The sequence below is a fragment of the Meleagris gallopavo genome, chromosome 1 (assembly GCF_000146605.3).
Source record: "Meleagris gallopavo isolate NT-WF06-2002-E0010 breed Aviagen turkey brand Nicholas breeding stock chromosome 1, Turkey_5.1, whole genome shotgun sequence".
NCBI lineage: Eukaryota > Metazoa > Chordata > Aves > Galliformes > Phasianidae > Meleagris > Meleagris gallopavo.
In genome coordinates this window covers 13,347,677-13,369,976 of record NC_015011.2, presented here as the reverse complement: position 1 = coordinate 13,369,976, position 22,300 = coordinate 13,347,677, and the positions used below count along the sequence as shown (strand labels likewise).

The following is a 22,300-nucleotide window of genomic DNA, read 5'->3' as shown; positions in this document are numbered from 1 at the left end:
AAAAAGGACATGTTTGCAAAACAAATTTTAATATTCAATTTTGTCCTTGAACAGTTTTCACTTGTAGCAATAAAAAAGCCAGAACCTGTGGGGGCTCATATTCCAATTGCCTGATGGTTTTAGAGCAATTTTATTAACCAGTGTTTTGATTCATTTGGTTAAGTTGGTGTTTTGTTTTGTTTTTAACACACTGCAGGTTCCTGAAATTAAGTTGGTGTTGTTAGAAACAACAAGGTGGTATTGGAAATGCAGCGTGAATATGAATGAATGTTCACAGTTCCATCAAGGTGGTCCCTGAATGAAAGGGCACTTTTCCAAAATGACTATTGATTTTTGCGTTCACATCAGATGAATGATATATGGGCTAGTTCAAGTTTCAAATAACACCCAACCTCAGCTGTGGAGATTTGTAAAGTGAGTACTAGAAGTAGGATGAATAGGATTATCTGATCAGTACTCTGAACAGGTAGATGTATCTGGCTTAAATGTTCAGGCCCAGATGCTTTAGCCATGTATTATCCAAAGATAAAAGCTTCTGGCATACTAACAGAATTAAAGAATTAGAAGATTGAAGTTTGCAGCTGCTTGAAGATTTCTGAAGGATGGAGATTTTCTATATCTAAACAACAAAAACACAATGTATGCTCCCAATTTTTTCATGCTTTTTTGCAAATACAGATATACAGTGCTCACTAGCTAACCTGTCCTGCATGAAAGCACAGACCTAAGCAGATATCACTTATCTGGATATACTTTCTAAATCGCCTTCTAGCAACTGCATCTCTCCTTTGCTATATCTAAATTCAACTAAGCCTACTGATAACTTCAATAAATGATTATTTACACAAAATGGGACAACTCTTGTGAGAGAAATGCAGACTCATGAAAGACTGACTTGTAATGTCATGAGAGGGGCCTCTCCTAAGACATATCAGAAAGGCTGATATACCTGTTCCCTGTGCCGGGAGATTTGATTCACATCCTTGATCAGGGCTCTAAGAGATTGGGCTTTTTACAATGAAGGTAGCATGTACATCTGGTTGGAACAAGCCTCCTTGCAAAACTGACTCTTTAGGAAAATCCCTCTCTGTCCCACCACACTGTTCCATTAAAAATACGGGAAAGTGAAACATGTTATAAGACAGATGTTTTTATTTTATCTGCCCCAACACTTCCTGCCCAATAAATAATCAGCTGTGTGGCTGCATAACTAAGCTAATTTATAGAGAATTTGAATTTCTACCTGTTTCAGAAAGACTTATTTCCTGTGTTTGTTATGCTACCAGAGAAAAAACAAAGCTAATGATTTTTAATGTACAATACTTATGCTAGAACTGCAGCTTGCTGTGACAATGGAGTCTTGTAAACTGACCCCACCACCAGGTCTGTTTCTAACCTCGTGATCTCTCTGAATGACTTTTCTTCATGCACCAAGGTCAGCAAAGCAGAACTAAGGTAAGGATGACTGCAAGCACTGGTGCTGTTCAGGGTTTTATGCTACCTAGGAACTTCCGATGTGCTGCTGAGGGATCTCACACCAGATGGGGAAAGACATTGATGTATACAGTTCAGACTCTTGAATTACACTGCTGCAATTTTCCAATGGCCTCTACATGTGTCCAGTTCTGCACAAGCAAAACGCAAGGGAACATTTGCTTTCCAAACATTCTTCTTTGCAGGCACAAACCAGAAATAAGCTCTAACAGGCAACACCTGCAAGCAATTGATTAAATTACCCTGATTTGCATGCCCCAAACTGGTCACTTAAACACAGCTTTCTGATGGGGGTGTTGTGGGCAAGAATTCTGTGAGGATCTGCTCAAAGCACAGTAGCTGGAGGACAGCTTTGGGAATAGCCTTTCCTTTTCCAATCTATCTGCTTCAATAGTGTGAAACTTGCCTTATAATTAGAGCAAATACACTACAGTGTGCAAAGTCAATAATAGCAGGGTGACTGAATTCATCTGAACACTGCTGGGTTTTCTGTGATGACAGCAATCAAGAAAAGCTAGGAAAAACACATTTTCCTTTTCCTTTGCTTTCCAGGTATCATTTCTGGGCCACAAGCGTATATTATAAATTTTTTGTATCTGAATAACTTGTGCAGTCGGATCTCAGGGAAATAGCTTGAAATCATGTGCACAGTGTTATGTATAAATTCAGCAAAGCCACCAGGTTTAAAAAATGCATATTGCCTTACAGACTGGTTCCCAAATAGTCTTCAATTTTACATTAGTCATTTCTTCAAGAAACCGCATATAAATATGAATTGAGATCAGCATGTAATTCCACCTTCACATCACTGCTATTTTGGTAAGCCAAGGACCACAGCGATGGGGGTAATTATGGCTTTGGCTATCTGTAGTTTTGTCATGAGGAAAAACAGATATATAGCAGACCTATGGCTGTGCTTCTTGCACTAGCAGTAGTGGCACTCTAAGAACCAAATATGCAGGATATTAAAGTAATTCTGTAAAATGCATAGGTGTGCTTTGTTATCTAAGATAACCAGTTATAAAAGGAGAGATGAATTTAGAAACGACTAAGAGAGCAAGAGTGTAAGAAAAAGGTAGAAAATACTCAATTAACAAGTGCAAGAAACAAGAGCATATTAGAGAAAGATAATATACATGCAGAGTTTACAAACCGTGTCTTTAGGGTGGCCCAATAAGTAGAAATATGGGGACCCATGCTTGTCACTTTTCATGCACATGGAGAGACTGGAAGGTACCATTCCTAAAGGAAGGGGAGGAACAGCCTAGGACCAATCATTAGAATTAACAGAACCAGTGACATAAAGATATTTCATTATTGTTAGAGCAGAGAATTCTTAGTAAGTTTAGAAGACCCGAGTATAAAGTGCATATGTAACAGGAAAGAAGTATTTCTGTAAAGCCGAGACAAATAAGCATGCTGTAAGTCTAAGTATTAGTGAATAATTTCAACTGCTACATGTATATATTCAGGAGGTAGAGTCACCTGAACAGTGTGTGCAGAGTACATCTCGAGGTGCTTTTTGAAGGAGTCATGACAAATGAAAAGCAAAAGGTTTAACAAATTTTAGAACTCTGCCAAACAGTTTGCATGAAAAATCCTTGCACTGGTATCAACTCTGACATTTTTTGTCTCAGTCAATGGGGCAGTGCTAGAACATGAACTGAGAGTTACTAGGACCTTTCAGAAATGGCTCCTTGCTAAATAACTGGCAACTTTCATCTATTAGCCAGCAATGACTTTATGTATACTGAAGCTTTACTTGTCATGTGCACAACTCTTCCTTAAGTAAGTAAAAATTAATCTAAACCTTAGTTTGCAAAATCACGTCATAAATCTTAAGGAGGGGCTTCTTATAAGGGCATGTAGCTACAGCATGAGGAGAAATGGCTTTAAACTGGAAGAGGGTAGATTTAGACTAGATATTAGGAAGAAATTCCTTACTGTGAGGGTGGTGAGACACTGGAACAGGTTGCCCAGTGAGGCTGTGGATGCTCCCTCCCTGGAAGTACTCAAGGCCAGGCTGGATGGGGCTGTGAGCAACCTGGTTTAGAGGGAGGTGTCAGTGTCTACAGCAAAGGGTTGGAACTACAAGATCTTAAAGGTCCATTCAAACCCAAACCATTCTGTGATTCTATGGTGGTCCATAGAGAGTGGGTTTTGTACATGACAGCCTCATGTGAAGCCACCCATCTTGAAAATGCACAGAGAAAGGTAAAGAAAAGCCATTGTACAGAGCCATCAAGTTGGAACCCAATGATCTTTATGGGTCTTCTCCAATTCTGGATATTCTAAGATTCTGTGAAATGACAGCCAACCATGATACACAGAGCCCTTGTGTGTCAGACCTCACTGATACTGATCGTCCAAGCACAGCACATGCAAGGCTGGACCCAGATTTCCAAAGGAGGGAAAGGTTTTTCATAAACAGTGATATGAATGGACTGGAGTGCCTAAAACTTCCAACTTTCTGCAGGCTAAACAACTTAAAACTAAATGAAAAATGACAAAAATTGATAGAAACTTGATAGAAAGTGAAGTCCTGCTATGAAAGCCTTGATTCCTTGGCTTTCGTTAAAACGTTTCTCGTGGGTGATATTCAGTATTTCTATCTTTTGGCACCAGCAGGGAAGCAGGCTGGGGGTGGATGTTGTGCCTTGCTGCTGGGATAGAGTCCACCCACAAATCACCATTTAGAGGTTAATCACGCCTCAGCCTCCTCCACCTTTTAACCCAGATTGCAGTTTTTTTATTGTAAAATACATTACTTTCAAGCACTTCTTATAATTACTTACATATTCTAATGTAGCTTTATGTAATGAAAGGAAATGCTAGCAGCAATAAGCCAGAAGAAGCACTGCCTAGACTTAAAACATCACAGGTTTTCCTAGGGACCTTCTTCCACTGATATTTAGAATAATTCTGGTTGTTGCTGAAGAAAGCTGTAGCTTCCTGAGGTAGATCTGTCATTAGAATTAGCCTGCTTCTTTCGGAGCTTGTTGCTGGATGGAGAAGCTGCGATTTGTTAGTCTTATTTAAACCTGAATGTTATTATTTTTGGATGTTGTGAACAATTTTCCCTCATTTTGCCTTTAGGGATGCCTCTTCATCCCAATGCTCAGCTGTGCAACATAGATGTGTTTCTGATGGTGTTATAGATAGGGATAAGGCCAGAAAAACACGAGTGCCTGCAATTAGATAACCACAGTGTGAGCAAGCAGCAGCTCCTGCTGAAGCCAATAACTTTGAGAGATGCACAAATTGGGAATTAAGCAGACATTTTGAGAAAGATTTTGGTCTGCTGCTTTAAACAAGTTGTATTTATTGCTGGGCTGAGAAGTGCATAGTGCCAAAACGTTGGCTGTGATTGTTGTGTATCTTGATGTGTATGAAACCTGGCATTTCCTGCAGCAATCCCTGGGCACTAAGGATTGGGATCCCCAGCAGCACTTGCACAATAATATGATTTCTAACTGTGGTCTTGATTCTTTGGAGATCAAATCTGGTAAACTATTTCCCATGAAACACGATGCTGCTGTTCTTTGGGTTTGGATGAGCTGTGGCAATTCAGCTTCTGTGGAAGTCCAGTTCCTTTGGCTATCCTTATCCTCAGCAAACATGTTCAGCAATTCTGGGTGATAAGATATCCATTTTCTAAGCTTCTTTTGGTGTACTCTGCTGTGAATCAGCTTCTGTTTCAGAGCATTTATCGTATCTCTACTCCTTCACATATCTTCTTATAGAAGAAGGTACTCTAGCACAGAATTTCTGGCTACATGGGACCTTCTCTCTCTGAAGTGCTCTGGGATGTCTGGAATTTGCAGAATTCGCAGTTGGCTTTGAAGCAAATGGTGGTTTTTTAGCACACTTTATTCCTTTCCCTAGATTTATGCAGTACCTCAGCTCAGCCGGTGTTTCCTGGGATGTACTTACAAGGACGGATTTCCAGGTGCCACAAACAGACATGTCTCATTCAGATTTACACTCTCTCAGGAGTGCTCTTCAGTTCTTTGCTGAAATCTTTCTGCTTTTCAGATTACATTTTTCTCTTTCACAGATCACTTTCTTATAAGTGTTGGCTTTTTCTTAACACTACTTTCACTGATGCCAATCACAACAGCATTCCCCCACTGATAATTCTTATACTTAAATTCATGCTGTCATATTTTGTGCTAACAGAACAATGGCTTTGAAATTTAAAAAGAATTGATTACGTTCCTCTAAGAAAATACAAAGTTAAAGACTGAAAAACAATAACGTGGCACTTTTAGCTAGTTAGTTTCAGCTATCCTAGGCAACCTTCCTTCTTAACACCATGAGTCTGAAAGCCACTGCTCTTGGAAAGGGCTTGAAATGGAGCCTGCCTACAGCTGATTTAGGAAGCCCTGACCTTTTACTTGTCAGAGACTGAGAGAGAAGAGCCAAGAAAGCATCCTGATAAGCTTCTCCTTTGTTTCTATTCCTCTCCAGTCATCTGTGCCACACCACTGCTGCAATCCAGTCAACCCTACAGCCTTGCATTTTGATGTTCAGCCAAGTCCTATTTCCATCTGAGGGGCTGCAGAGCTGGACATTGATGGTGATAAAAGAGATTTCTGACATGTACTTGCTAAGAACAAAAGAGAGTGATTCTTTCAGTAAAAAAAAAAGCTCCAATTAGTCTGCTCAACAAAGCAATTCTGGTGCGAAGGAGAAATAACTGCTGTGTTTGAAATACTTGGATGTCTTCAGGTCCACTTTATCCTTGTGCTTACCTGTCACAATCTTACTTGTGCTCAGTTTTCCTTAATTTGGAAAATACATTATTTTCTGGAGGTTTCTGTCATCAGCACTCTGATAAACACTTTGCAGCATGCTGACTTATCCTTGAAATTCTGTCCTTCTTGAGAAGCGCCCTTTGGTGTTCATCGTTTCTATTTGTTTATAACTTTCAAAAAAGATGCTGTTGATCTTTATGTGCACTTTCTGTTTATTCATATAACACTTTTTATTGCTTTGGAAAGGACTTATGGAGGACTGAAATATCAGATCTTTCCAAAAGCAGCTGCTTATTTTGTTTCCATTTCACCTGCAGACTGAACACAGTCCTGTGTTTTCTCTGCCTGTGTCATGTTCACATTAAGAACTGCAGACATGCAGATATTACTCTGCTCTGATGCTTTCAGTAGGTTATGTGTACATTACAAAGTAATTTTTGAACACTTTTACTGCTGTTTCCGAGCAGTAGGTAAACATGGATTTCAAGCACTGCTACTTAGTTCTCCCATGTGGAACAGTAAGCTGGTGATGCAGCTACGAAAATGATTAACTCTCTCATTAAACAGCAATTCCTGATAGCAACTTCTATAGAATCATAGAATCATCTGGGTTGGAAAAGATTTTTAAGATCATCAAGTACAACTGTCAACATGACCTACAAATTTCCAGCATTAGACATGTGCCTTCGTGCCAATAGTTCCTTAGAGCATATATCACAATAAATCTGCATTTTTACATCACCTTTCCTCTAAACCTTTCCATATGGTGAGCAATACTTTAAATTTACATGTGAATTCATCTAATTTTTGTCCTGCTATTACTACAAACTGCACCCAGATTTGTAGTGGTTTATCCATATTTCCCAATCAGGTACTCTTGGGGAGAGGAAAGTTCATGCTCCTTTACATTTGTTAGAGGATTTGTTTTCCCAGAACAATACTATATACACTGAACATGTTCTTTTCCCCATGTATTTATATTTGCTTATGACTTTGTAGTAAGGTACAGATCTATAAGACTGCATGAACATTTTAGATCTCCCACAAGCCTAGGTTTAAGTGCAATCCAGAAGGTGGAACTTAAGAAAGGCAGATTTGGAAAGGCTCCAAACTATAATCAAGTCTGGCACGGATTCTTTGGTCTCAGTAGCATCCCATGACCCCCATTAAATTAAATCATTTTCCAAGGAACCTGAGAATGGCTGGAACATGGCTCTGCTATTTGAGAAGGATTACTACTGCTACGTCAGTAGTGGACTCTTATTTATTCTTTTAATAAAAGTGATGCACCTCTGTCTACAAAAAAGTTTTGGAGGTGATCTGAATCTCTGTTGGAGGTCTTCCTGGAGGGGTTGGCTAAAATTGTTATTTATAATCTTCGTTCCAATTTCCCATAATCACTGATAGCCATTTTGGCTTTGTTCCCTCTCACAAAATATACAACCGACCAACTTTATCACCAGGTGAGCAGGTTCTGACCCAGAACCTCTTGAAAGCTGGTAAAAATGCAACCAGCGCTATCCCAAGTGTTGCCTGAGCCATAGGATTGGCTCTCGTTCAGAGAGGAAAATAGAGCAATTACCACATAGACTGAGAGCTGGCAAAGCACTGGCTTTCAGTGGAACTGACTTTAATGCCTCCAACTGAGGTAATGAGCTTTTGTTGATAACAAAGACTGACCTGAACCTACATTTAAACCTAAGTATTACTTTGCATTTTCATATGCTATTGCAATTACTGATTCTAATGGGAAATGATTCTGGAACTTCAAACAGAATATTAGAAAAATTTAAGGGACTTTTGGAAGAACTAGCATAAAGATGTAAAGGAACGTTTATTTAAAAATCATTTTTCTATATTATTTTAGGCTCAGCTGCATACGTCATAGAACTTATGTAAACATATGACATGGTCATGCTGCTCTTTAAGACCTAATTTCAATGTTTAAAAAAATGCTTTTTGTTTTTGAATTACGTTTGGATAACTTATTTTTATTTCTTGTCATTTCAGCACTGAAATAAGGTTTCTATAGTGTCTAAATGGCTCGCACTTTGGAATATTTGAAAGAGTCTCAGAAATGTAACATGAGAAGAATGAATCTTGCTTTCTCATCACAGTCAGCAGTTTCCTTTTCTATTCAGACTTGGCTTCTACTTGATTGTCTGTGTATACTGTCAGAGATAACACAGAGGGTAGGGTTGTCAAAGTACATTCTTTTTAATGCTTGGAGTTTAAATCTGAGCCTCTAAATGATGTGGCAACAAGACTGTCTGCTGTGATTGAAAATGTGCAGAGAGGTACCAGTAGAGGAAAGGACAGCTTACAGGCAAATCAGCAACTCCCAGCACACTCAGAGATATCCTCTAAAGAGTTCAAAGTGCTTCCTCCAATGCACATCTTCTAAGCCATTGCCTGTGTTGGGAGGGCAGCAGAGGACAGTGATGTACATACATCTGTGTGTGGCCTTGAGCCGAGAAAGCATTTAAATGTGAACAGGTCCATCTGTACTCAGGTAAGCACTTAAGTCCATACTTAATATATCTTAGCACATGAGAATATATTAATTCACAACTGCTACTTAACACCAAAGCAATACAATTAACTTACATAGGTTCATGCACATAGAAAATCATGAAGATGAAAACCCACCATATTCAGGGACCTGGCCTGTTCCACGTTTCAACAACAGTCGCACTCTCCTGCCACCAGACTTGATTAGCTCTATTGCTCTGGCATGTGTCATGTCCCTTGTGCTTTCTCCATTGATTTCAATTATTTGATCCCCTACCTGTCAGGTAAGAAGAACATTGAGTCAGACAGAATTGCAGGAAAATGAGCATTTCAGGAAGAGACATATTCAATGGATCACAGGTTACTTGAATGACAGGCAGACACATCAAGGCAAATTTGTTCCTGTCTGTCTGAAGGATATCACTGGCAGATTAAATAACCTCCAAGATGGATTCTGAATGGGATGTATCAAATACTGCTCATCTGCTGCTGAAATCAGAGTAATGTGTCTGTAACCTGTCTTGTGCTGTCTATATGAAAGAGGTTTTGTGAATTGCTTGATATGTTGGAACCACTGGAAGCATGTTACCATGCTACGGTTCACCTTGTGGTGTTGTATCAGCCTGAGAACACCACTGCTGCATGGAATTGGCTGTTTTCACAGAGAAAAAAAGCATCAGAGTACAAACACTGAGATCTACCATTTGACTATCCAAATCTTGGCAGCAAGGTTTCGCACCAAGTTTAGTGTTGCAGACTAAAGAAGGAAAGGCAAGTTGCTGCAGCAGCCACTACCAAGATCAAGCACATGTGCTGGATTCTCAGGAGTGTGATTTGCACTAATTACCCACAGGTGGTTTTCACTGGGGTGTCTGCTCAGAGCACCAATCCCCACAGCTCTGATTACAGATTTCTGTTGCTGCTCTCCTGGCTTCTTTGCAGTCATTCAGCCTCCTTAGTACTTTTCTGCCTCTCTCTCTCTAGCTACAAAGCAGGGCACTGCTGTCTGTGTCTCCCTCCTTGAACTCCCTCGGATCTTGCCTTGTTCTGGTTGTGCCCTTCACTCACAGAGAAACCAGCTTTGGGTGCAGGAAACCTCCGCCCTGAGCAGCAGAGTGCTCACTTTGCATGGTCAGCAGGGCAGGCAGCACATAGAGCAGGTAGTAGTTGTACTGCAGCTTGGTGCAGTACCACGGTCACACACTAACTCTGTGGGATGGTCCAGTGAGCAGCATGGCAAGATGACAGCCCTGTATGAGCAGCACTGCAGCATCCAGAGGTGAGGTTTTGCAGCTGCATTGCAGATGTGCTGTTAGAAGGAACACTTGGATGGAGATCCTGGTGTCGGTAGAGGTGCGTGTCCAGGAGTCTGGCTGCTGAGAGCTGCATGAGGGTCTGAGCTGGGTGGGCTCAGCAAACTCATTTATCAGTGCTACGAGAGCACAGCTGCTCGGGCGGGGTCACACCTGCCTCGGTTTGCATCTGTATATTCCTCACTGTGGGGAGCTGTGCACACCCAACACACTGAAATAACAATGCTGCGTACATCCAAGAGAGGGTTTTAAAGAGACTATACAGATCTCTGGATGATGAATGCTTCCTTTTCCTCTTACAAGCTTCTGTTGACAAAACCAGCTCTTTGCTGGCCTTGGACATTGGAATGCTTTCTGTTTTGTCTGCTTTCTTTGCTGCTATTGTATTTCTGACAACTGAAAGTGTAATCCTCCAGAGGCTTTCTTTCCTTCCTGAGTCTGCAATACAGTATTTACCAAATAAACTTGCATAATATGAAATGTCAACAAGACTGCTTGCATCAAAGAAAACTGGAAGGGATGTCAAGAAGTCTTCTAGTTCCTACTTCTGTTCAGAGACAGAAAGAATGCTACTAAAAGCACTACACCAGTGTTTCTCAATAGGAATTCATACCTTGTCAATAGGAGTTGCAGTCTTTTTAAGAACTCTTCCAGGGTACTGCATGCAATCTCCTCCAGTACTTTATTTAACTAAAAAGTCATTGATTCAAATAAAACCTCAGAGCCTTGCTATTATGTTTGGTATTTGCTGCAGACTGAGCAGTGGAGGAAAAATTCAGGATTATTTGATGCCAAAAGGCCATATTTTTTGCAGTGCAAACTTCTTTCTTAGAGGATTTTCTCTGTTAGGAGTAATGGATGTAGCATGCAGTATGGATTTTTAGATACTTCTGCTGACATCCAGCAGTGACGCACAGCAGATGTGCTCCTGGGATCACGCAGTGGTTGGCCATGAAGGTCTCCGGTGTCACCCTGACTTTTGCAGGGCCAGTTGGATGTAGCTGCTTCACATGCTCAGAGCAAGACCAGAAAACCCCTCTTACCACTTACATCACACAAAGACTAAACATAGACTTATAGCACTCTCCCCACATGGAAGGACAAATGCAGATGAAATTCCACCAGTTTGAGAGAGCCTGCTTCCAAATGCCATGAAAAAACAAAATCCTCATAGAAATCCTGTGAAAGTCAGGCTGCACTTTCCAAAGGCTTGAAAACAGTTCTTGTTTTTGTGCCGTGCTGCCTGGATGTACCACACGTTTTGCAGAAGGTATTTAGAATGATCTTGTTAGCGTGTTTTGAGAAAAGCAGTGCCAGATTAGATCAAATGGAGGAGTTGTTTTTACCACTCCTTGATAAATAGCCTTCAAAATGAGAAACAGTGAATGTTGTTCAGAGCACACACAGTCCGTCAAATAAAATCCCCTGCACTGCAGAGCAGAAAGACAGAAAGAGATTTTAATACATTTTAATATGTAAAAAGGTTATGCTAATACCACATTTTCCCTTGCTGTTTGCCTTTCTTCTGTTCTCATTGGTCAATGTACAGGAACTACTTTGTATTACTGTAAACTTTTCTGTATTTCAGTAGGTTGCTTTTTATGTAGGCAGCGAGTATCTGATCTGATAGTTCCTCTTTTTAATACAAAATCGTATGTGCAAACAACCTTGGAAAGCTTAAAGAAGGAAAAAAGGATAGTAAAGACACAAGTTCACAAAAATTGGGTACTCTGAAATTTCCATTACAAGGATTGAGACCAGAGGAAAAATAAATAGTGGCAGGAGCAGAGGGTTAATTGTTTTCCCTACATTTGTGTCTTGTGGCTGACTGATGTGTAACTGAATTACGGCAGCTGTGCAGCACAGGTCCAGCTCGGATTAGATAAAAAAAACAACAGAGAAGAGAAATGCTATGAACAGCCTTGCCCTGGGAAGAGCTTCAATTACGCTTCCTCATATCTGGGGAATTCAGACAAAAAGAAAATCTTGATTGAGAACTGGTTTCCTGTGCATCTAATAAGGTACAAATTCCTATTCTTACTTTTTTCTAAAGTTAACATTTATAACCTCTCCTTTCTTCCCCCTGCCCGTATGGATTCTCTGATGTTTGATACAAGGCCTTCACACCACGCGCTTTCTCTCAGTCCAGGCATCCAGAAGTGCTTTCTCCTCTACTCTGCTCAGAAAGCAAAAAGCTTGTCATAAAACAAACCTTTCTCTCATGACCCTTGACAGATGCTGCTGGTGTAGATCATTCATTTGGGAGAGAGACAGACCTAAAATTTTGTTCTGGGGATATTTCTACCTTTTCAAGATCCAGTGATCATTGAAGAGGAGCTTGGATATACCAAGGTGAGGCCAGAGGTAAGGCTAAGACGAGAGTAAGTAGGTCTAGAAAGCCTGTCTTACAGTGAACCCTCATTGTGCTCCTTTCAGGATTAAAAGCTGGTTCCCACAGCTTTATCCCCATGCCACACATGATCTTTTTTAGGTAATTCTCCTTGGGGTACTTCCAAGTTCATACACAATCCCCAAACTGGAGTTACTACTAAGCTGGGAGTAGGCAGAACTGATCAAAATGATAAAATTCTTCCCATGTGGGAGAAGCATTCTGGTTAATAATGCTTCCATAATGAGATTTTTGCATTTTTGTAGCACATCAGATTTGTGACTCATGGTTTGCTTAAATTCCAAATTTATCCCCTACAGTCTTATTCCCTATTTTAAATAGTGCATCTGATTTCTCTGCCCTAACAGAAGCACAGCACATTTCATATGGACTACTTCAGTACAAAAAGTTCATTCTGAAATCTAACTCTAAGTCTTTTTATGCTCTCTTTGACCAAGGGCCTCTTGGCATCAATGAATTTTGCTATTTAGCAATAAGCCTCCAGTTATTAATGAATTTGTTGAATTGAGCTTATTTCATTACACTTGTAATTCAATTTTACACTTGTAATTCAGGAGCAAACCACTCAGGGTATCCTTTGAGAGTGATTATTTTCAGAAACTACCTGACAGCGACTCTACCTAGATGCTATTTTTCCATCCCATTTCTATGAATTTCCTATAAGGGAGTGCTGAAAGGTGAACAGAAGATGCCTCATACCTTCTTCTTCCTAGTTTTGCACAAAGAAATAAAAGTGAAAATAAGAAATGAAAATCAGACTGATCTGACAAGGTTTATTTTTTGCAATTTTTGTTCACATTCTTTTTCAACTTTTTGATAACTCGTCACAGATTATTTCTGAAAATAAAAGTTAAAGGAACTTTTGCTATTCTATTTTAGATGTAGAGGACATGTTTTCCTTTCTTGAGTCTGCCATTAACTTCCTTGTTTTCCATGAGTTCTTGGAGAACCAATCACAAATAGTGTAGAAATTATTTTCTTTAAGTCATTGAGCATACACAAACATCAGCAAGTTCAGCTGACTTTAATCTCAAAATTCTTTAAGCATCTTTTTCCTTACTCTCATGTCTACTTATTTGTTTTTGTTGAAATGTGTACTGTTGAAAAGATGATCTTTCTGAACATTTTGATGAAGATTGATAGGAAGAAAACACTGAATACTTCAGGTTTTTACACATTCTCAGTGAGTGATGGATCCGTACTTTCCTTCTCTTCGTATTTATTTTAATGTATTTCTGTTACCTTATTACCTTTTATACTTTCCTTGCAGACGAATGTTTGGATATCCATCTGACTCACTTAAACTTCCTTCTGCATTTAATAGGACACCAGCCACCTAACAGGAGTTGTAGCAACATGGTTTGAGTGTCTGAATTGTTTATTGGGCATGACCCTATGACATTACCTCCATTCATTGAATGTGGCACATTTGAATATCAAACCATTATTTTTAAGAGGAATTTCAGCACAATGCTTTCTGTAGAGATATAAAGCTTTTAACATGAGACACCCAAATGTTCTAAAAGATAAGCTTCAGTGTAGCAGCATTATCATTTTTGCAAGGTGTTCAGTTTCTCTGTCATTTTGCACTTACGGATTTCATTTTTCTTAAGAAATTAACAACAACAACAACAATTCTCCAAGCCTGTAAAGCCACACCTCCAGCTCCCACACAATTCAGGTGGAATTTTTGCATGACTGCCTGAGAGGATGCATGCATCCTAATCACTAAACCCACTAACAGCACAGGAAAGGTTTGAGAGTGCTGCCCATGAAGCCCGATATTTTAATCTCATAAAGCCTTAGACTGTCTTTGACTCTAGAATAAATGCTAACTTGAAGATGTCATTACACAGAGTCAGTGTGCAGAGTTATAATGAACACAACTCATTGCTAGCCATCAGTCATGCAAACCAGTCAATGGACCCTTTCCTGTTCTCAATAGCAGGCCTTGAATCATAGCAACCCCCAGAAATGGCAGCAGCCCTGATTTTAACCTTCCTGGCAGTCTTCAGCAGAGACAACAAAGCCTTAGCAATCAGACATACCCACCAGCTAAAGGCTGAAGTGCATTGGCAAGGTGGCCTGGGAAGCTTGCACAGCTGTTGCCATCTGTATTTATTCTCAAGAAACATGCTAGTTCCAGCTATGAATCTGGCCATTTTACACAAATTTATTTCCCACTGTGTTTCTTTTTTCCTACCAAATGTGTCCCTGGCAGAATATGCATTTTGTATAAACGCTTACCCAAGTTCATGGGTGCTTCTCTTGATCTGATGGCATTTGATGAAGACAATGCTCCTCTCTTATATTCTTACAGTGTTCAAACACTGAAAGCTTCCCTCTGCTTAATGCTTTTAAAGTTGAATATTAATGACTTAAACGTAAATAAGAAAGTAGTTTGTGTGTATGGGAAATGTCTCTTAACAAAATCTGCTTCAGTTCAAGTTAATTCAGACTACCCATCCATGCATAAGAACAACTGAGGTATAAAATTGGGCACCATGTTTTCTGGCAATAATGAGAAGATAATATTCCTAAGGAGTGTTTAAGCGACATCACCATTGATAGGTTAATTAGAAAGAAAATTGTAAAGCTTCTCTGAATCATTAGAATAAAGAGTCACCAATACATGCGAGCTTTGCTTCAGAATCTTTGCTCTGGCCATATTTTATAATAATTATTAACTATTGTTAAAAAAAGCCAATCAGCATACGCAAACAGAATTTCGGAAGCAGGCAAAATCGAAAAGAAATACATATAGTTTTACTGTAATTAAGAAGCTTTTCCTTGTTCAACTGTTTCTAAACCGCTTGTGATAGCCCTGTGTACGTCTGCCTCTGCTAGCACATCTCTACGCAGGTGTATAGTTCCCTGTTGCACAAAATGAAATTAATTGTGGATGCACATTTTCATACCCTGTTAAATGAGGAAATCTGATGAAAAAAAAAGCAGTCTCAAATGATTTGTGCAGAGGGCATTGCTATCTGTCATTTTATTAATGAGTTTTCTAATTAAACCTCAGGAAAGAGACTAATTACACTTAATTTCTTTTTATATGGGCATTCCATTTTTATAACTGAAGCTTGGATTTTGCATGTTATTTGTTGCTGTTGTTATTGTTGATGAGTCCAAAAGGCCGAGAGATTATCTGTTCTTGGAAAATTAATAAAATAGCAACTCCAGAATATCTATCTTGGTCAATTTCCAGGTGATTTTGAGCCCTAATATCATTGCCTTGATGTAAGCACACGCTACATATCTGCTTTGCAAATTTCCTCACTGCAGAGAATTTGTTGTGCCTAGAAATCCCATGGTGTATTTCCAGTAGCTTGAGTGTACTGTTGGTACAAAAGCTTGGACTTCTTGGTAAGAGAAATACATTTCTCTTTGGAGGAATTACAATGATGTGTTCCATGCCTCACTTTAAGCAAACTCCAATAAGAGTATCAAGTTTTCTTTTTGGTTCTTCTCTTCTCAGCTGTTTAAGCGGGGAAACAGCAGGGAAGACGCCTTTTCCCCTTCTTGTGAGAGGGGGAAGAACATGAGAGCTGTTATTACAGAAAGAGAGCTTGGAAACTGGAAAATGCATATGACTACATGTCTGCATACAGTGAGGAGTGCACAAAAGAAATTAAGGTTTGCAGTGCTTGGTGGCTAACAGGACAGCAAAGGGGACTTACAGTTCTATGGTAGACTTGATTTCTTCTGCAGAACTGCTGCAAAATAACTCGTGTATGTGAATTAAAGATGTCAAAAAAGGAAAATTCATTACCTTATTAGTGTGTAACATTACATTTTTAAACAGAGCTGGAATGACTCAGTGTAGAATAATGTAATGTTAACGGCTATTTCACCACTGCAATCATGGATGAGAACCAGTAGAGTCTGTTAAAAAGGAAGAAAAAAAATAGTTGCTGTCTCCCTGATGAATTCAGATAGTCCCATTAGGGAAATGCAAAGCAAACTCGAGATTTGACAAGCAGATTTTAAAGATCCTCTGCAGAATCCTAAGCATAAATGTTCATGGGGAATGCTTCATCCAAAGTTGCATTCAAACAGGAAAACAGAAAAAAAAGAAAAGACCTCTAACAAAGAAAGTGCTAAAACAAGAATTAAGAATATACTTTCAAAGGACCACGGAATCAAATTCTAAAAAGATAAAGAAAGGTTCCAAGATTAAAAAGACCACTAAAAAAAGAAAAAAAATTATTTGCATCGATGTTCGCTGAAGAGGAGGGCAGCCAAACTTATGCAAAGGGCTTGCTCAACAGAGGTCAGCCTGAGAATGATTCCAACAGCAGTATCAGTGGGAAAGTCTGCAGAACAAATCGATAAAGAAAATAGGAAGAATAGGAAGAAACCACCAGATGTAGATGGCGCTCATCCTCAACTCTGAAGGAATTTGGATATGAAACTGCTGAACTACGGGATGTAATCTGCTGTCTAGATCAGTAAATGGCCTAATAGCAGAGGAATGGGAAGTGGCAAGTGTGACACCTGTCTTGGAAAGCAACCAATGAGTCTCCTGTTCATTCCAGCAAACGGACAGAAGCAATAAGGAGGGTGTGCCATTAGCTGGCACATGGATAATTATGATATAGTAGAGAAGGATCAGTGTACCTTTTGTAGAGGGAAGCCATTCCTCACGGAACTATTGCTGGTCACTGAAGTTGACAATGACTATATAGATAAATGTGATCTGGTTAATATACTGACATTTTCAGAAAGCTTTTAATAGTAAGAGCCTTCAGTAAAGGCTCTGCTGTGGATGGAGAAAGAATAGGGTCTGTTAGGTAAGAGATTAAATTCAAAGGGAAAAAAGCTGGAAATAAGTGGTCAATTTTCACAATCAAAAGACTTTACCATAGTGATTATTCTGTTCAGCGTAATGGCATGCTGAAAAGGCTGAAGATTGAATGACAAGATTTGCAGGCAACACAATACAATGCAGTATGTGTGGAAAATTACACACACAGTCACTCTAAATTAACCATTACTCCTGAAGAGACAGATCTTACATCCTTGTGATTAGTTCTATGAGATGTCAGCCCAGTCAAAAAAGCAAACAGAATGTTAACCACTAGGGAAAAAATAGAGATTAAAGGAGAAACTGTTATTTCATTTAAGAGCAACAGAATCTTGAAAACTGCAGGTTGCTGTGGCACTTTCACCTTCAAAAGAATGTGATAGACCCAGAAATGGTTCAGACACCAGTGAGTATGGTCAGCAGTGAAGAAGAGCTCCTTTATGAGAAAGATGAAAGAGACTGCTAAACTCAAGCAAAAAAAAGATGGGTATGACATTGGTCAGTAGAATAAGAGATATGGAGATGAGGAAGAAATAATATTACTGTTGTAGCCATAATTTAAAAAAAAAAAATAATTTAACAATACAAACATTGATCTTTGGAAACTTTTGATGGAGTGTATCAATAGTGTCAAAAGCACAACCACATTCAAATAAATGGGTAGAAGTAATTCTGAATACTAAGAATGAAAGTTCTAGCATAAGAGATCTGTACAATGCTGACTGCCAGGGGCATTGCTGTTATACCCAGTGAGAAATCATTTGATATTTGTTCTACAGTCCTCTGCTAAGGTAAGCATTACCTACTCATCCTTTCTGGAGTGATTATACTAGGCTGGGTGGGATGTAGGAATGGGTCTAATATTCATATTCTTTCACCTCTGTATGTGAACTCTTCTAGTTCTGGCTTGTGGTAGTTTGGAAAACACAGAAGAGAGGCTGCCTTTGTCATGCCTGAGGCTGGGCAAAATGTTTCAGGTGTCAGAGCGACATAATTTGGTCTATTTTTATTTTTTTCGAAAACTGCAGACACTAGATTTTTGAACTTAGAGCTGATTCATTTTTAGATCTCGAAAGATTTATAAAGCTTCTATAAAATACAGAATTAAATATGGTGTCTGCCTTCCAAGTAAGTACCTTATTCATAAAAATTCATGCTAAGACATTTTCAGCAAGATTATTATTTTGCTCCTTTGAAGGACTTTGCTATTACACAGAGAGTTAGAAAGATGCCTTGACTGTGCCTAACAGAGTACATTTTTAAGAGTACTATTTTAATTACATGCGATGGGAATGTTCTTTCACCTTATCTTTCTCCAGATAAATTTAAAAAATACAACTATTATTCAGCTTTTTTGAGAAATGCTGAATAATAATTCACATACAGTTAATCCAGCCCTGATTTATTAAGGTTTTACTCTGTCAAGATATATTCAGCATCCTATAGGACATTATTTTGCATTTCTTTATTGCAGACACAAGAATGCTGATCAGCTTTATATCTACATGCCAATATATTCCTTGAGTTTTACCACTCACATTAGCCCAGTACCCAGCTCTGCTCATCACAGTCTGACTTACATACAGCTCAAGTGCTCAGATACCCCAGATGAATTCCCAGAGTTCAGATCAATCACACCCACTCTTGCTACAAGTGAGGATGGACAGTGATTTATGTAGTAGGGAATTGGCACATGAAGGAGATTACCCCAAGGGTCTGTGCAGTTCAGTGGGAAAACATAGCTAAACATCTTACTGTACTGTTCAGATGGATCACAAATCACAGAATAAGTGGATGGGACAAAGAATATCTTTGTCTTTATGTTCTACTGTAATGACAGTGTTGACATTCACTGAACGCTTACTATGAAGGTAAGATTTATATTACAGCATAAAGTAAGACAGGTATGCCACAGAATTTAAGGGTAAGTGCTAGTTATGTAGGAAAGACTGGCTACTTAAGTGACATGAATCTCACTGGAGCCATTTGTCTGTTAGATGCGTGCACAAGACCCTGGTCAAACAAGCTGGTGGAGCACTGTATGCTCCAGGGGCATCCCTCTTTCCCTTAGGTGTGTGCATAACATCCATTTTTAAATATCTAAGCATATAAATATTAGTGACTTTTCAATGTAATTTCTGACAACCTTCTCAGGCCCTTACTCTTGTTGACTGACCTGCAACTGACTCCCTACTGTGACTACTGTATGTATATATATGTATAGTGATTACTCAATGCACCAAAGAAGACTTTTCAGGCTGTTAGGACCTATCACTGCTCCTTTCACCTTTATGCTTTCTGTAACCAGCAAGAAGTCTTCCAACATCTGCTTATCTGTGTTATTCTTAACATAGACTTCAATGCCTTTTAAGAACTGGAGTTCTGCTGAAGTCACTCAGGACCGTATCTCAAAGAGTTTGGTATTCTTTCTGATCCTGAATAGGACTACAAAGTTTGCTGTGGCAAAAATTAAGTGTTACACTGGTTAATCCTTGGTTTATTTTTTTTTGTTACTGTGATTGCACTAAATATTTGTAAGCAGGCAATGATTGATCAAGCCTTTTCTCCTTCCTTCTCCCAGTTTCTTTGCTGTAGATTTCTTAACTGGATAAGGAGATGTCACTATCATCCATTATTTCTACTGTGTGAAAACTACTTGTATTTTTAATACTTTTCTTTAATCACTGTCAAGCTGAACTGAGCTACTTCTTGCTGACCATACTTATGGACTGTAACCTCTGCAATTCCAAAGGAGATCTTAGCAAACAGCCCTCTGATGTGGGACTAGTGGAGTGGCTTAAACAGACACTACATTTGTCTTTAATAAAAAATCTTGGTGAGGGTTCACACCAGTGAGGAGCCAGTGCAAATTGTGGGGTCTGCACAGCAACCTCCTCTTACAGATTTCTCCTTTCTGTAAATTAATTTTTCATTCTTCCTCCTGAGCTTTTTCTGTGGTATTATTTCACATTTACCTCTTGCCTTTGGAGCTACAGAAAGCTCCAAAAAGCTGAGATAATCCTACAAAAACTTTTTCTGGAGAGACTGAAGGAACAAAGTAAAATGTGTGGAGAATAGAATCACAAGGATTAAGAGACAGCACTTCTTCACCTGTCTGAAGCTACAGGTACTGCATGTGACTGCTAGACAGTATTTCTGGTACAATGTTTGGCAGTGGATCAGGAATCTCACAAAACAGAACACGTGGCAGCCCTTCCATTTCAGCTTGGATTTTTTCTTTGAGATGTCAGACACTAGCTACTGAAGATGTTTTTAATATAAAATGATGATACATTGCACGAGGACATGCAACTATGGAAGCTGAGTTAAATTTAAGCCTCAGAGATAGAAAGATAACTACACTGGTGGAAACAGATGACTTTCATCTTTAAAAACCTATAAATCAAGGTCTGCTATAAAGCAACTAGATGAACACCAAGCAAGAGGCAAAAAAGAAAGCCAGAATGAGAAAATCCTATGATGAACATGGAAGAAAAAGACTTTTGCTTTGCTTGTTATATAAAAGCCTTCCCAACACTGCTGGGATATAACTACCTGAAGCTGCTCTAAATTTTGCCTACAGTTCAGTTCTCGTTATTTATATAGTGAAATCAATACCTCAAGTTTATTTCCGAGTGTATGACTTGAAACATATGGGAGTGCCTGGCTCTGAGGAGATTGTTTGCATTCCCTTGTTAAACTACTGCCGTACAGAGTTTATGGAGTCCAGATAGATATCTGAAAACATACTGCATATTGTCTAGAGAAGCCTGAAGAGTTGGTCTTGATCCTAATTAGTTTCTTCTAGGGGATACAGCTAGCAATATCTAACTTTCACTTATCACCCTACTGTTTTGAAGCCCAACATATAGGCTTTTTAAGTGGTCTTAAGCTTATATCTCCCATGGCATAAGAGAGGGCTTCAAGGTATGATTTTTATGAGCACTCTGCCCCTCTTGTTGTAAGTAGCAATGCAAAGGCTATGTCATCAGAAAGAAAAAGTAGAAGCAATTACCTAACCTTTCATTTGAGACATTTGCAAAGAAGAAAATGACAATTTTGAATAATGTTGAATGTTTGTACATGGGTTTTGACAGTAATTTCAAATGAAATGCTTATGCCCTCCATGTTCTGAAACCTCAGTTATGTTTCCTTCTAAATAAGAGAGCGGTTTCCTCTTGGCTGCTTGCCTTTTTTGGCCATTGGCTCTTGAATATTGTATCCTTTTTTTCTAGGAATGATCCTTGATGTAGCTGGATGAAATTTTTTGAATAAGGTGATGTGAACTCTGTTATCATGGGAAAGGATGAAATACACAGATTGCTAGTTTGCAGAATGCCATGAACCTGACCACATCACCTATTAGTTACTATTAGAGGGTGAGTCTCACTACACTGCTCATTTGGCAAGCTAGAACAGACTGAAGCCTCACAAATTCTTATGCAGCAACAGCATGGAAGCTCACAATATACACTGTAGGAATATTTTGTTCCTTGTGTCTATTTCTAGATCCAAGTCTGTACAAGTGAAATAAAGAGGAGCACTGGCAGCAGAAAAGCAACAAAACAAAAAGCCAAAGAATGCAAAGCATGACAGATATAAAATTCTGTGGTGCTTGTGTTTCAGAAGTCTGTTTTACAAATATATTCAAAAATGAGAAAAATTGTGTTGGTAGATATGAGAAAGTTAGAGATAGGGCTAACTGGTGTACATACACTGAGAAAAATGAGTTGACAAGGCAATGAAGCTAGAACTGTCAGAGATAAGAAGTATGACTTTTATGGTAGAAGTGAAAAAAAGGATGTAACTCATGAAGTGACAAATGACACAGAGTACACTGTGTATTAAAAAGCAAATTTTGTCCTCATTCTTCACGAATTTCACATTCAATAAGCCTAATTGTGCAATATATTCTGTATTCTTGCAGTCTTCAGCCACAGGCTCTTTGAAGCTGGTTACAATGAGCATGCTGGCTGCTGTAGATACCATTCACAGCAAGAAGAGA

General features: G+C 39.0%; 1 protein-coding gene across 1 annotated transcript in view; it reads right to left on the bottom strand.

Moving 5' to 3' along the window:
- Positions 1-2,630: 2,630 nt before the first annotated feature.
- The window catches only part of LOC100542772 (membrane-associated guanylate kinase, WW and PDZ domain-containing protein 2), a 54,368-nt gene continuing 34,698 nt past the window's right edge, over positions 2,631-22,300 (bottom strand). The window contains exons 9-10 of the mRNA XM_019610865.2: positions 8,901-9,039; positions 2,631-2,758 (exon numbers count right to left, since the gene is read on the bottom strand). Coding sequence (XP_019466410.2) covers positions 2,697-2,758; positions 8,901-9,039 — 201 coding nt within the window. The 3' untranslated portion in view covers positions 2,631-2,696. The remainder of the gene's footprint in view (positions 2,759-8,900; positions 9,040-22,300) is intronic.